Raw genomic sequence first — 16,044 nt, 5'->3', positions numbered from 1 at the left:
GAGATGGAATGTACACACAGGGTATCCCAAAATTTGAAGTTACGTCTGAAAAATAGATGGATAAATAAGAAATTCTCTTCTAGTTCTAAAAAATAGAATGAGAAAGGTAGCAAAATAATGAAGAAAAACATTTTTCCATAATGTCTGCAATCGCAACATCCTTAGTTATCAATAGTATAAAGCAGAAACCTTAATCATTCCAGTCAAACTAGGCCAGAATTACTTATTTTACCATTAATTTTACAATTGTAACTTCGAATTTGGGTTACCCTATATTAACATTCCAATATTTATTTCGCAGTGAAAATGCAACAGTCTGTGTTTTAAACTTAAATTCTCGCGCCTACCTCGTATAAAATATATTTTCAACTATTCAGTTTTAAAAGAATTATTACTCGCACAGAATTAAAAAATATATATATTCTTAACTACATTTACTACATTTCAATTATTTTAATTCATAATTTTTACAAATGTTTGACAATTCGTTAATATTTTGGATAACACCACGTAACCTCCCTTAGTCTGCTCAGTTGGTAAGTTGAGCGCCACGGAGGGAGCAGTAACGTCGAAATCTCTACCCTACTCTGGTTATTCTACCTCTGAGATGGTTGAAAGACCGAAACCGATAAGGGATATAAACATACTACTGACAAAATTACATATATTATTATACGTGAACTGATCCTCATCAGATTAGTAAATTCTTAAGCCTCTAGGAACACCTGTAAAAAGTAAAGTTCGAGAAGTGTTAGTTCTATATCGAAGTGAGTAACGAAAACCATAAGTCAGGAATCTAAGACGAGGAAGGTGAGTACGATAAGCTTAATTCGCTTGTATAACGAGTTACACCTGTACATGAAATTGACTACTTATATTACATTAACAGTATAATTGAGTCATTAAATCAAATTATATAGATTTAATAAAAATAAACCTTATTTAATGATATTAAGTAACCATACGTACATACATATGTACGTATTACATACAATTGTTTACGTTATTTGGGAGAATCGTTTCATATTTTTGTTATTGTTGTGTTTCCTATATTATAGCTAGTGGAAAAAAATAAAGTGGATATATCATAAAGTTTAGAACTTGAAAAAAAAAGTTGTTAAATATAACTTTAGTACTTGATGGTGATTTCGGCAATTCAGATGAAAAATCAAATGGCTTCGTTGATAGAACTGATAAGGGTTACTAGTTCTGTATTTCGTTGCTAATAGTTTTTGTCTGTATTATAACAGGAATGAAGAGGGTAGTAGTGCCTACAAGCAGGAGTAGAATGAGAAGTACTTTCTGGAGCTAGTGTTGTGGAATAAGACCTTTCCTTTTGTACCGGCTTCATAAGGTATTTATCTTATCTTTTCATTGGCCCTTTAATTTTTCACTTTTTATTTAATATCCACCAATGTCGCAGGGTGGTTGGTAAGAGATGGGGAATTTCCCCTAAGCTCATGTATTGGATGTATACGGCCGTAGTGCGTCCCATTTTAGCCTATGGCTGTATTGTTTGGTTGAATGCTACTCGTCAGAAGACGCTTTGTAATGGTTTGCAGCGCGTCCAGCGGCTAGCATGTCTATTGATTACCGGAGCATTGCAGAGTACTCCTACTGCCGCTTTGGAATTTATGTTACGGCTTCCTCCCTTGGATATTTTTCTTAGAGGGGAGGCTTTGATGGCCGCTCGTAGACTTGAGAGTGTCGGCACGTGGGCATCTATGAACCTTCTCGGTCGGAAAGGCAGGCTTATTAGTCATGCTGATCTGATTCGAGAGGATAAAAAGCATATTGCAGTGCTCTCCATGCCGGGGGACTTCATCCCTGCGACTCTGGACTTCAGTAGGAATTATGGGGTTCAGATACTTGCGAGGGAGGAGGCTTGTGCTTCGGCTGTCGAGTTATCAACAAACGCCATTTCTCTTTTTACGGATGGTTCGTTGATGGATAGGGCAGGTGCTGGTCTCTGCATCTGGGGACCCCAGTTTGGGTTCCAATGGGAACGCACCTGCCTTGATCTTGGTAATTATGCATCTGTTTTTCAGGCGGAGTTGGCTGCCATTGAGATGGCGGCTACTTTACTCCGCTGGAAGGGATTTGCCGACACTGATGTTAGGTTCTTCACGGATAGCCAGGCTGCAATTAAAGCTCTGGCCTCTCCTAGTAGGAACCAAATTTCGGTCAATTCTTGTCATGCTGCTCTCAATTTGTTAGGAGCTTTGAATACTGTTTCGGTTGCTTGGTCTCCTGGTCATTCTGGGATTCCGGGTAACGAACTTGCTGATGAAACAGCAAAGGAAGGAGCTGCGTTGATAACAATGACTCCTCAGCCCATTACCCCTGTATCCTATCGACGTTGTAGAACAGAGGTGGAACAGTGGATTTTGAAAGAACATCGGAAACGGTGGAGATCCCGAACTGACTGCCGCCAGGCTAAGGAAATCCTTGGCCTGTCAAGAACGGATATGGTTGGTTTTAGCAGGTCCCGGATCCGCCAGTTGGTTCAGGTGTTGAGTGGACATGCAAATTTAGCATATCATCTTTTTAAATGTGGCCTAATCCAGTCGCCAAATTGTGCTGGCTGTGGTGAGTCCGATGAAACTGTGAGGCACTTTGTTGAGGTGTGCCCAGTTTATTCTAAAACTAGATTCCTCGTCTTCGGAAGGTCAAATGTCTCCCTACCGGAGATTGTAGCATCGGGTAATCTTAATGAACTTTCTAGGTTTATTCAGTGCACTGGGCGATTGAGTCGTCAAGCTCCCTAGTGTCCTGTTGCTACTTTGTTAGGTTATTATATTAGCATCTGGTAATTTTTAGCCGGATTTGTTTTTAAACCCCGGTATCTCTCATGAGATGAGGGGTGGGCGGGGAACAATGGGCATCAGGGTTGCCTGCGTTCCTTCCCCTTTTTTGGTGGAGCCGCCGGTTTTGTACAATCTAATCTAATATCCACCAAGCACTCATTACAATTCAATTACTATTTCTTACACATAATAATTACAAGGTATTACGATCAAATAGAATGTTATGCAGTTTTCAACGGACATATTTGTTTTCGATAAATGTTTTTAGGAATCGTCAAGTTTCGTGTGTGATGAAAATCAATGATGGAAAATTAAAGTTTATTTAGTTTAGTGGCTCCTTTTGGCGAAAATCTGTCAATCTAACAACAAATGTACTGAATCTGATTTTTCGCATTTTCTCTTGAACAGCATTTACGATTTCCTATAAACAACGTACTTTCTTTATATTATTATGATCTAGAGCATGTATTGAAATATTTCTCTTAAAAAATTGATACAAACCAAAAACTGTCTGTAATAAATAAAAGACTGCTAAAGCAGCTGGTATGGAGCTAAAAGATAGGTTGAGACGCTTTGATCTAGAAAGGATTGCTAAGTCTTCCTGTGGTAATGGTAAGACAAAATTAACAATAAAACTTAAATTTTCAGTATCGAGCTGAGTGAAGTTTTTAGTAAGTAGTAAGTGATATTCTCATCCGATAAAAGTTTGACAGCAGTGCATTTAAGTACGAAGTCACCTTTATGCCAATCTATTATCACCTTCAATGGATTTTCATATTAGCATAAAGTAATTGCAGAAGATTGAAGTCTTACTGTTGATTGATGGATAGAATGGATTAGCATGGCTGAGAAACGTTAGATTTGTTGACAACCTTTTACACCACATCTTCAACTTCTTATCAAACCGTTAGTTTTATTGATTTACTTATGGATAATAATTTTAGTTACGTTACTTGCGAATAGTGAAATCTCAATACATCTTATGGAGATTTATTAAGAATTTTCCTCGCTTGTTGTACCAATATTATTGTCCCATAATCATTAAAATAGTTTCATGAGATTGGTTGGTTCTACTATACATAGCTTGTGAAGAGAGTGGAATTTATAAATATGTTATTTTGGTATTTGCTCTAATTAAATCAAAGAATACAATACAGGAAATGTAGGATGTGATCTTATTTAGCTAAAAGCTAAACTTATAGTTGCTTTCAGAATAAAAGTTCAATCTTTTCTTTAAAATATAAAACGGTACAGCAATTTTTTCTATTTGTCATCTTAAATTGGAGGGAGAAGTCTTAAATTTCATTTTTCATATTTCAAACTAATAAAGAAGGTTCTTTGACTTATGGGAAATAGTAGAACGGTACTTTAGCCGTTTCTCAACCGCAGTTTGAGCAGAAACCAAGGTGTGTAAAATATTTGCTCAATTTCTAACCCAGTTCCATGATATCTATAGTTAGAGGTCCAACTTTTTTCAAACAGCTCAGTTGAGAAAGTTTGATTCCATTTCTCATCATTCGATTTTAGAGCTTTGTATTCATCGCTTTCTAAACATAACAAATAATTTACGAGTACATTAAGATCTATTTCTATAATATCGAAGTTAATTATCACTAGTAATGTAATCCGATAGCTTCCGATAGATATAAGAAAATAATTTTAGGACGTTAATAAGTTCAGTTCCCTGTAGAAGTAAAATACAATATTCAGGGTCAAAACTTGCTGTAATACGGTTAGGGAAGAATTTTTTTTGGGGGGGGTGGACAGAATCCTGAGCTCTACCTCCTCGTGGTGACCCCCGGCTAACAGAGCCAGTACCAAAATAACCTTAAATTTTAGTTTTTGCAGCCCTTGAATCTGGAAACAGACCAATGGGTTCGTAATGCACTCAGGAGTTGATACCTATAACTATTTAAGATCCCCTCCATCAGTAGTGGTTTAGCTGCGTCTAGGCAGAATTTTAAAATCATCCCCAAACATTTGTGTAACATCTGTTACACCGTTCTTGTCTCGATAGCAGTTTATTGTGTGTGCTAAATGCAATGAAAGTAATCAATTAGACGCAAGAGTTAGTTATACTTGAAAGATTTTATCAGTGAAAACTAGTGTACACCGTACTTGAGTTCCCTTGTCCAATCTGTTGTTATTTGTTACATTTTCCAATCTCCAATTTAAAAAAAAACAAAACCTTTTTTGTGCACTTTCCGACACAAAGTAGTAGAGTTTTGATAGTTTTTGATTAGGGTCTTGTTACACAAGCCGAAAACTTGTATTTTGAGAAGCTATTTTCTGTTATAGACTTGATCAGGGAAAAACTAGGGTGATATTAAAACTGCCCGGTAGGACAGTTGTATTAGGGTTGATCGTCAAAAAATGTACGAAAAAGCGTAACGTTGAAAAACACCCAACTTTGACATTTTTTTTCTTATTTTCTTAGACAAACAGGGAGTTTTATATATATTTTTATATTCAGTTAAATTATATAAAAATTAAAACAAATAACAAAAAAACGCACTGCTACTTCTCAAGAAGAAAGCTACCAAACTGGACCGCTCTAACAAAAGAATCGCGTCCTGTGTGACGTCCCCATAACGCAGACCGCTTTCTGTGCCCAAGGCCTAAGTTCTTAAAAAGATTTGAATTGTATTATTTATCTGAAGTTTTTATATTGTTTTCAAATAGCCAACATCGAGCTATTGACCAAATAATCTAATATTAATTTACTGGCGGTGTACTTTTTCTTTGCGTATCATTTATACAGATCCAGTTTGAGGCATGTTCGTGGTTTTGTAAATAGCGTCAGAAAATTGGAACATTTTCAAAAATGTCAGGAACTTACTGTCGTATTTTCTTAAGTTCGCTGAAAGCGTCTAAGTGTAGAACTTTATACAGGTGGATGTATTATTTTAAAGAGGTATTGAACCGCGGCGAGATGCAAACGGATCTGAGTCAGGAGGAAATCCCCTTAGAAGAAGTTGTGGAGCCCCCTAAGAGGGAAGAATTTAATGACGTATTAGCCGGGATGAGGGAAAATAAAGCTCCAAGAGAAGATAATATAGCAGTAGAAATGCTAAAGAATGGTGGCGAAAGATTACAAGAAGAGTTATACGATTTGATCCTGTCAGTATGGCTCCGAGAAAAAATGCCCAAGGAGTGGGATTCCGCTCTGATTTACGCCATCTTCAAGAAAGGGAATCGACTGAGCTGCGGAAACTACCGAGGCATCTCGCTTTTGAGCTTTTATAAAATCTTAGCCAGTCTTATCACAGAAAAAATACATGTGTTCGCCGAAAGAGTACTAGGTGACTATCAGTGTGGGTTCAGAAAAAGAAGGTCAACTACGGACCACATCTTCACAATGAGGGCGGTCCTAGAAAAGTTCTATGAAAATAATCTGGACCTACATCAGTTATATATGGACTTTGAAATGGCATACGACACTGTCTCACGGATAGGACTCATGAAGTGCTTGAAAAACTTGTGAATTCCTTTCAAGATAATTAGGCTTCTCAGAATGACATTAAGTTACCCATATGCGAAGGTAGCCGTTCAAGGAAAGGTTACAAAGGGATTCTCTATTAGTCAAGGCCTGAGACAAGGTGATCCGGTCTCACCAGTCCTCTTCAACCTGGTACTGGAATCAGCTATAAGAAACATAGAGGTGAATGCTGGGGGAAACATCTACAACAGGACTATCCAATATCTGGCATATGCTGATGATGTAGCAATAATCGCAAGATCAGCTGCGCATTTGAAAAAGGCATACACGGAGCTGTAATATGGGGCTGCTACATATGGGCTTAAGGTGAACGAGGGTAAGACAAAATATGTGGTGACAACTAGGAGAGCAAGAAGATTTGGCAGCCTACAAGTTGTACAGCACGTTTTTAATGGCGTAAATAACTTTAAGTATTTGGATGTCACCCTTACTTCAAAAAACGAGGTAAAGGAGGACATAACCAGGCGCCTATGGACATTAAGCCCGATCCTCTGAAAAAGGGACATCTCGAGAAATGCCAAACTCACCATTTACAAGACCCTTATCAAACCAGTCCTATTATATGGCTCAGAAACATGGACGCTAACCTCAGCGGATGGAAGTACTCTGAACTGCTGGGATTTGGTATTGAGAAGGATTTATGGTCCGGTGGTGGAGAATGGTACTTATAGAAGTAGGAAAAATGCTGAGCTGAGGGAGCTTTTAAGGAGGCGAACATTGTAAAGAGCATTAAGCTGAGAAGGGCACCTCCACAGAATGGACCAAGGTAGAGCTCCTCGCATCGCCTATGAAGGGCATCCCGGAGGCAGAAGGCCTAGAGGGAGGACAAGACTAAGATGGTTGAACAAGGTGGAGGAGGACCTCTCCAAGTTAGATGCGGGAGGATGGAGAAGGAAAGCGAGTGATAGAACGGCTTGGAGTGAATTGTTGAAGGAGGCCAAGGCCCTACAAGGGCTGTAGAGCCATGGAGTAAGTAGAACTCTATGAAATCTTACTGGTTCAATAAGAAAGCGAAAAGTAGTTTCTTTTGTTAAAGCCAAGCGTAGACCTTCATCTTTTCATGTCAAAATATAATCTGGACATCCGCAGCAACATTAGATCGGATTTACTTATTTATTAATTTAGGCGATTACGATTGAACTAATTTTTCTGCTAACATCTATTACTTAACTTGACTGACTCTGAAATACCATCTCACTATTTTGGGTTCAGGTCAAAGTATTTATCAATAAGTTGAACGAATAACTGAACATATCGTGCATAAAGTAGAAAACAGTTAGTACACAGCAGCAATATTTCTTGATTTAGCTGATATATTTGACAATTTTGACATATTAGACTGCTATACAAAATTAAGTAGACCTATATGCTGTTAATTACATTATTCAAATCATACGATCTTTTTTAGAAGACCTAACCTTTGTAGGTAAGATTAATAAAATTTTAATTTTTTAATTACATTTTATTATGGTAGATTACCATATGTATGAAAATAAATAAAAAAACAGCTGGAATCAGCTGCTTAGATAACCTTCACTTACCAGCTGATCAGCCTGGCCAGTTACCGTCGGCCATCTTTAACACGTTCGTGGTGTCTCTTTATTAACGTGATTTTTTAAGTGAATATTAGTGCGTGGCAAAGTGAAGTTCGATTTTATAAATTGAATTTAAGTTATACTTAGTGCGTGATATACAGTTTTAGTGTAAATAGTATTGTGAATTATTTTAAAAAGTGTCAAGTGCTGTTGGATGGTGATCTATTGAGATGCTGATGAACTTGGATATTCTTTAAACAAGGTAAGACTTTATTATCAATTATTTAATGATATTTTATTATCCTTGCATGAAAACAGCATGCTATTATTTAATAATTACTTACAAATAAATATTATTGCTTTGATTTAACTATGTTCAGTGTTAGCTAATTCTTTAATTTTGAACACTACAAAAAGTATTTAAATTGATCTCTAATCCTTTTCGAGAATTATTTGATCTTTTTTTTAATCGACTATGAGTTCAAAATTAGTATTCTTGGTTTACACTGGGTCAAAGTAGTCTGTAAGTGTCAATGAATACTTTCTTATTATAGAAAACAACTTTTATTGCAATTACCATCAACAATAATCATAATACAATACTGCTATTAAAACATATGTTACCCTAACTAAAACATTGATAACTCAACTTCGATCCCTTACATCTCCCTCTTTTAATTCGCTACTTTAAAGTTAAGAACAATCGTAGTCTTTATATTTTTCTGGCCTTTTAACCTTTCTTATGAATCGTCTATTCCGCCATAGTTCTCCTCCCTTATTCATCTTTACATCGTAAGATTTCTTCCTATCACCATGGTTTCCTTTTACTTTGCCTGGCTCCCATCTTCCTTCCCTCTGTACCATCACCTCTTCACCCTCCTGTAACATTGGTAACTCCTTCTTCCCTCTGTTATAGTAAACCTTCTGCATCTCATGCCTCTTCTTAAGAGCTTCTCTGATTCCTTCAAAGTTCCTATTTATAGGATTGTAGGGCAAAAGCCCCCTAACCTTACGTCCAAATAGTATCTCTGCCGGTGACGGTAATTCCTCACTAATTGGTGTGTTTCTATATTCTAATAGACATAGTTCCATCTCTTTTTTGTCTTCGCTCGCCCTCTTCATCATTTTCTTTATTGTTTGAATGTGCCTTTCTACCATTCCGTTTGACTGAGCATTGGTCGGGCTAGAGCATCGGTGTTCAAAGCTCCATTCCTCTGTAAATCTTATAAATTCTCTTGAATCAAATTGTTTTCCACCATCTGACCTTACAATTTTTGGGATACCGAAACGTGCAAACACAGTTTTCAATAAGTTGACTACTCCTTGACTGCTTAATGAATTCAATACGCTTACTTCCACGAATTTTGAAAAGTAATCCACTATTAATAAATATGATTTTTCGTTGAACGCAAATAAATCAACACCAATAAGCTCCCATGGTCCCTGAGGTATCTCCAGACTTTGTAACGGTTCTCTAATATGTGCCTTTTGGTACTTCATGCAGACTGTACATTGCCGTACGAAATTTTCAATATCATTATTTATGTGCAACCAAAACACACACTCTCGTGCCCTGTATTTACATTTTTCTATTCCCGAATGGCTGTAATGTATTTTTTGTAACGTATCCTTCTTGAGGCTTTCCGGAATTATGATCTTATTATTTTTTAGCAAAATTCCATTTACTTCTGTTATGTCCTCTTTTAGATCCCAGTATGGCTGCATTTTATCATTGAGCTCCGTTTTTTCTTCTGGCCAGTTTCCTATGAGCCTTTTTAATTCCATCAAACATGGATCTTTGCTTGTCTCCTCTCTTATTTGGTGCCACCTTTTGTCTGATATTGGTATGAAGTTATTAATTAGATTCACTTGAGCCACCAAACTGTTCTCTATCCATTTATCAAAGACGTTGTCTTCTTTCGCTCTCGTTCTACTCAAGGCATCTGCTAGTAGAAGGTCTCTTCCTGGTGTATATATCACTTGTATATCATACTGCTGTAAGGCTATTCTCATCCTTTGCAATCTCAACGGGCACTTTATCAATGGTTTCCTAAAGATTGTTTCTAGAGGTTTGTGGTCTGTTTCAACCACTACTTCTGATTTTCCGTATATGTATTGGTGAAATCTGTGGCAGGCAAAGACGATGGCAAGCATCTCTTTCTCTATCTGGGCATAATTTTGTTGCTTTTCCGTCATTGATTTGTTTTATTACTTTTATCTTGGTAGAAACTTCTTCTTTTTCAAATGAAATTATACTATTCGCTAGAGAGAAACCAGGGTTTTTTATTTTATATAAAATCTTTTTCTTGTCAATAGGAATATCATAATGAAACGTTAAACAAAACAACACCACACACAAATGCATAAAAAGTCTGTGAACACCATGAACATAATAAATTACCTATTCCTTCACATTGTACATGTATTATAAATTTTAAAAACTTGTAGGACCTTCTTTGTTTCTAATCACTTCCAACAAGCGAGCTTTCATCGATCCTACTAATTCTGTAGTCGTCAACTTTGGTATTTTTTCCCAGTCTTCTAAAATAGCATTTTTTAATTGTTAGCAGTTTCTTAGTCCTCTTTTATTTATTTGGCGACTGTTTAAATGTTCGATTGAGTTTGGGGGGTGTTTATTTTGGCATTGGCTTTCGCCATACAGCTAGCATCATCTAGGTGCTAATTCGCTTGAGTTAAGGTATTGAGGCGCCAGGTTGTATTACGTAAAAGCCATTCTTATGGTTTTAGTACGGTGTTTCGAGTCTCGTTTTCTTGTTGGAAGGCAAACGTTCCATCCAACCCTATTTTTTTTAACTTTCACCTAAATTGTATCTTAATATTTTTTTGAGATTTTTTGAACACTTGTGTTGGGTTCTTGTCTAACAGTCTTCAAAATTTCCCGCTTATGAACGGAATTAAGTTTTGGTGGATGTGCACTGCGTGTCCTACTAGTCACACTTCCGAATTTTTCGCACCTGTTAATTATGTTCTGTTAAGATTTTTTTTTTAACTATCTTCTAATTTAAACAGTCTTTGCGAATAACGGAATAGGTCTTTTAGAATTACGGAATTAGAATAGTTAAGTAGTAATAAGGGATTCATCAATCTTTAAATTATGTATTTTTTTCCTGATTAGTGGAAAGTTTATCAAGTTATTTGTGTACCAAAATTTTAGGAAGCATAGACCCAGCTACTTTATTTAAAACTTCAGAGTGTTTTCTAAGCAGTGAGGTTCCATTCCAGGTCGATGAACTATTATTATCGCGTTGTTTGAAAATTACTTACTTTATTGCTTGATTAAGATTAAGCATCGACTATCGTGTTGATGTTGTTTATCTTATCGACATCTCTAATGCATTTCATTAAGTCAACTTACTAGTTCATAAGCCTAGACATTATAGATGTAATAGAAACCTTTTAAACTGAATTTTCGATTGACTAATGAATATAACGATTTTTAAAGTAAATACTTATATAGTTATTGCAGTAATGAAGTAGTTTCAGGCGTTCCTGTGGTTTGACACCTTGGACCATTTCTTACTTTTTGTTCATTAACAGTGTTGTTTCTATATTCTCTGAACTTCTTTTCTTACGTACGCTAACGATATCCATTTTTTGAATAGTTTCTACCTCAAATAAATGTATAACTCGTCAGGATATCCTAACTAGATTTTATTATTGGTGTACTATGTAGTGTGTCCCTGCATCCTGTTAATTGTACACGTAACTCTTTATCTATGTCCAATATGCTTGAATGTTTTTAATTTAGCTGATTCAATTATTAAATTATAAAGATTCAATTGTTGTAGATTTAATATGGTTAATGCATTTCTTTATTTAACATCGATAATAGAGAATCAGCTGATATAAAAACATACCCAATGTTGGGATACCTTGGGGTACCATAGGTTAGGTTACTGAAAAATAAGGGAAAGGAGAAGTAAATAGACTTAATTAAGTTCTTTGGAAATAAATATTTTTATTTTCGATTAAATAATTATAATACATTCTACAGTTTAAGAAGTTAACAAAATTTAAGAATAATCATTAGTAATTTGAATTACATAAGTAAATGTGGCATTATTTCAGGCTGCTGGTTTTAGATAGAGGTGCTCGTGTTGATAACAACTATCTCTTTCATTGCAACACTGCACAGCATTGATTTCTGGATGTGAATAGACACTACTGCTGTTGCTGGTATTACCTGAAGATAATTGCACAAAGGTTAGTGAAATTTTATTTTTAAAATAAGTTTTTTTTAAATTTTCTTAAACGTTTGCAATCTCTTTTTCAAATTTGCACAATGAGATAAAAATCATGCATGATCAGTCTCTTTACATTTGTTTTCTTTATTTTTCCATGTATCTTAGTAAGATCAGATCAATTGAAAATGCATCACTTATTAGGAAATGTTTCGTTTTCCAAAATAAATAAATAAATAAAATAATAACAATAAAATAAAATAAAAAACGAAAACAAGAAGAAACAGAGACTGAAAAAGAAATAGATATTATTACAAACATTAAATAAATTAAAAAGCAGTACATTTTATTATACACATACAATTTATTAAAATAGTTTATATAAAAATAAAAAAAAATGTTTGGTTTAGGTAGCAAGAGGAATGCCATTACATTTGAGAACTGTATAGGCAGTGAACAAGAAAGGATCCTTCTCAGGACGTTGCACTATATATTTACTTCCACCTTTCACGTAAGTTCTTTAAAATTATTTCGCATGTTGCATGTAATCAGCTAAACTGGCTACGTGGCTAACTGGTTAAACGTGCTACCTGGTTACCTAGTTAATTAAACTTGTTAGCTAGTTAATCTGTTAAACTACATAACTGGTTAATCGGTTAAATTTAATCGGTGTATCTGTTTAACAGATTTAGTGGTTAACTAGTTAATCGGATAGACTGGCTAACTGATAAATCGGTTAAACTGGATAACTGGTTAATTTGTTATTCGGCTTAGCGGCTAACTAGTTTATTGGGTTAAACTGGTTAACTGGTTTAACTAGTAAAATAGTTTATCCGTTGAACTGGATAGATAGCCAGCTAATCGGTTTAATGGTTCATCTGGTTGACAGGCTAACTGGATAGCTATGTAATAAGTTACTTTGACTTATACTAGTCAGCCAATAAAACCGATTAACTGGTTACCCAATTTAACTAGTTAAACCAGGTGTCAGGTTAACCAATTAACTAGTTAACCGGGATGAATAGTTCAACCTCTTAGCCGGTAAACCAGATAAATTGATTAGCTAGTTAACCGGTTAAACTGGATGACTGGTTTACCTGGTTAACTAGTTAGGAAACTGGCTAACTGGTTGAGCTGATTAACTAGTTAACCGGTTAAACTGGCAGACTGGTTAAACTGGTTAACTAGTTGATCGGTTGAACTGGGTAACTGGTTGAGATGGTTAACTAGTTAACCAGTTAAACTGGCTGACTGGTTAAACTGGTTAACTAGTTGATCGGTTGAACTGGGTAACTGGTTGAGCTGATTAACTAGTTAACCGGTTAAACTGGCTGACTGGTTAAACTGGTTAACTAGTTAATCGGTTCAACTGGCTGACTGGTTGAACTGCGTAATCGGTTTAGCTGATTAATAGTTAACCGGTTAAACTGGAATCTGGTTTAACTGGTTAAATAGTAAATCGGTGTGGCTAGGTTAACCTAGCCTAACTTAACCTAATTAAAAGGGGGGTTAGGTTTGGTTAGGTTAACCTAGCTTAATAAGAAGGGGGTTAGGTTACGTTATCCTAGCCTAACATAACTTAAACTAACCTACTCCAGCTTAATTAACCTAGGCCTAACTTAACCTAACCTACCCTAACCTAATCTAATCTAACCTACCCTAGCCTAACCTAACCTATCCAGTTTTAAACTGGTTAACAAAGCAGCGTGCCAGTTTTGCCGATTAACTAATTGACTAGTTAAACTAGCCAGCCATTAAAACAAATTACCTAGTTAACCAATTTAACTATTGGAACCAGTTAGCCAGGTTAACCGATAAACTATTTAACCAGTTTAACCGATTAACTAGTTAATCAGTATAATCAAAAACTAGTTAATTGGTTTAATCAGCTAATGGGTTTAACTAGTCGACCTGATTTACTAGTAAATTGATAAAACTAGTTTAACTAGCTTACTGGTTCAACTAGTTGATCAGTTAAACTGCCTAACTGGTTAAGGGTATAACTGGGTAGAAAGTTAATCGGTTAAACTTGTTAACTGTTCATCGGTCAAACTAGCCAACTGGTTAATTGGCTAAACTTGTTAAACTAGTTCAACTGGTTACCTTTGTCATTTCGTTTCACCTTACAACTTATTTTCTTCATTTGTCCACTTATTCTCTTACCAATCCACTTATATCTCTAATATAGGCGGATAGGCGTATGATCAAGAAGTGGATAGTTAAAAGAATCAATTGATTGGTGGAGAAAATAAATTAATAAATGACAAAGGTAACCAGTTGAACTAGTTTAACCAGTTAACCAGTTGCTATTAATGACCGATAACAGTTAACAAGTTTAACCGATGAACTAATTACCCAGTTATACCTTAACCAGTTAGCCAGTTTAACCGATAAACTAGTTAAAGCAGTTAGCTAGTTAAACTAGTTTAACCGATTACTAGTTAACCAGGTTGACTGGTTAACCCATTAGCCGATTAAACCAGTTTTACTGCGTTAAATAGGTTATACGGTTTAAATAGTTAATGGTAAACTGGTTCAATTTATCGGTTAACCTTGCTAACAGGTTCAATTAATTAAATTGGCTAGCTAGGTAATCGTTCTTACTGGTAACAGACTAGTTAATCTAGTCAACTAGTTAATCGGCTAGTTACTTTGTTAACCAGTTTAACTGCTAAAGTACTCAATCGGTTTAACGGTTTAACAGGCTAACTAGTTTAACTAGTTATTCCGTTAAACTGGTTAATCTAGTTCAACTGGTTACCTTTGTCATTTATCAAATTATTTCTCTTCACCCATCATTTATTTTCTTCACCTATTAACTTACTGAATTCATCTATCTACTTATAGATCTACCTACCAGCCTATATAAGTGGATAAATGAAGAAAATAAATTATAAAGAGAAGAAAATAAGTTGCTAGGCTAAGCGAAGTGACAATGGTAACCAATTAAACTAGTTTAACCAATTAACTAGTAACAAGTTTGTGATTAACCAGTCAACCAGTAAAACCAGTTTAACCGATTAATCAGTATCAACCGAAAAACCGATTAAGTAGTTAGTTTAACCAGTTAAACGAGCATAACTGTTATAACTGGTTACACTGGTGTTACTGTTTTAACTAGTTTACTAGTAAATGCAGTGATCCAGTGTAACCGATTTGATTCTTTATTCAGTACACCAGAACAGTGTAACAAGTACAACCAGTTTAACCTGTGAAACAGTTAGCTAGTTTAACTGGTTAAAAGATTAACCAATTATATTACTTTAGATACTTTATCATACCTGTAACAGTGCATAATAGGCCAATTGTGCTCTTCTGTTTCAAGGCAAGTTGGATCCAGTTCTACATCAGTTTCTACCCTGATCCATGTTCGGTGTCGTGTCTTCAGGAACATTATGAATAATCAAACAACAATAAATTAGTTACCATTTTTTTAACTATACGAAAAATGATAATGTAAAACTAATTGTAATTTATTGTAGTTAAAAAAGTTATAATAAAATCTATAATGAACTAATACTTCGTTCTTACTGTTTATTTCCCTATACACCTACTAATTAAGTTACTTTATTTAAAAAAATAAATGATTTTTTTTCTACTATACGGGCTGCAATTTTCCATTTCCATTTTTTTTTAATTACCATTAGCTAGCACAAAAAAAAAAAAAATTGAGTAAACTGAAATCTTGAGCACTTCAATAAATTGCTCCCATTCTTTCCCAACACATTTTTCTTGGCAATCTTGATGTTTTAAGTATGAGCTGGCTTTTCTCTTTTTTTTTTTTTTTTGTTAAATGAAGTAATATTTGCATGTTATGTATGTTATTATTTATTTATATTTCAGATACTCTAATTTATTTGCTTTTCAAGTTAGTTTCCTTATGTAATGAAATAGATTGCCAATAAAACATTTGAAACAAAGTAGCATCGGGAGTAGAAAAAATTCATAAACGATTTCATTTTCTTAAAGCAAATGAATTTTCTTGACTCGGAGGATTTTTT

The 16,044-nt window shown here is 35.1% G+C and overlaps 1 protein-coding gene across 3 annotated transcripts; it reads left to right on the top strand.

Moving 5' to 3' along the window:
* Positions 1-546: 546 nt before the first annotated feature.
* LOC141457020 (uncharacterized) lies at positions 547-15,551 on the top strand. Of its 3 annotated transcripts, XR_012460164.1 has the most exons (6): positions 547-810; positions 1,251-1,354; positions 3,456-8,103; positions 11,931-12,065; positions 12,454-12,554; positions 15,369-15,551. XR_012460164.1 is itself a non-coding variant. In XM_074133496.1 (2 exons), exon 1 carries the CDS (start codon positions 1,461-1,463, stop codon positions 2,766-2,768), a length of 1,308 nt encoding a protein of 435 aa, XP_073989597.1. In that variant the 5' UTR covers positions 1,377-1,460; the 3' UTR covers positions 2,769-8,103; positions 11,931-12,064. The 3 variants fall into 3 exon arrangements, 1 of the variants encoding a protein (XP_073989597.1); XR_012460165.1 differs by lacking the exon at positions 3,456-8,103; XM_074133496.1 differs by lacking the exons at positions 547-810; positions 1,251-1,354; positions 12,454-12,554; positions 15,369-15,551 and having other exon boundaries at positions 1,377-8,103; positions 11,931-12,064.
* Positions 15,552-16,044: the final 493 nt, after the last annotated feature.

The sequence above is a fragment of the Rhodnius prolixus genome, unplaced genomic scaffold (genome assembly GCF_049639745.1).
Source record: "Rhodnius prolixus isolate KJV_2025 unplaced genomic scaffold, Rpr scaffold_10, whole genome shotgun sequence".
Classification (NCBI taxonomy): Eukaryota; Metazoa; Arthropoda; class Insecta; order Hemiptera; family Reduviidae; genus Rhodnius; species Rhodnius prolixus.
The sequence above is the reverse complement of the archived record's forward strand: the minus strand, read 5'-3'. Positions and strand labels throughout refer to the sequence as shown.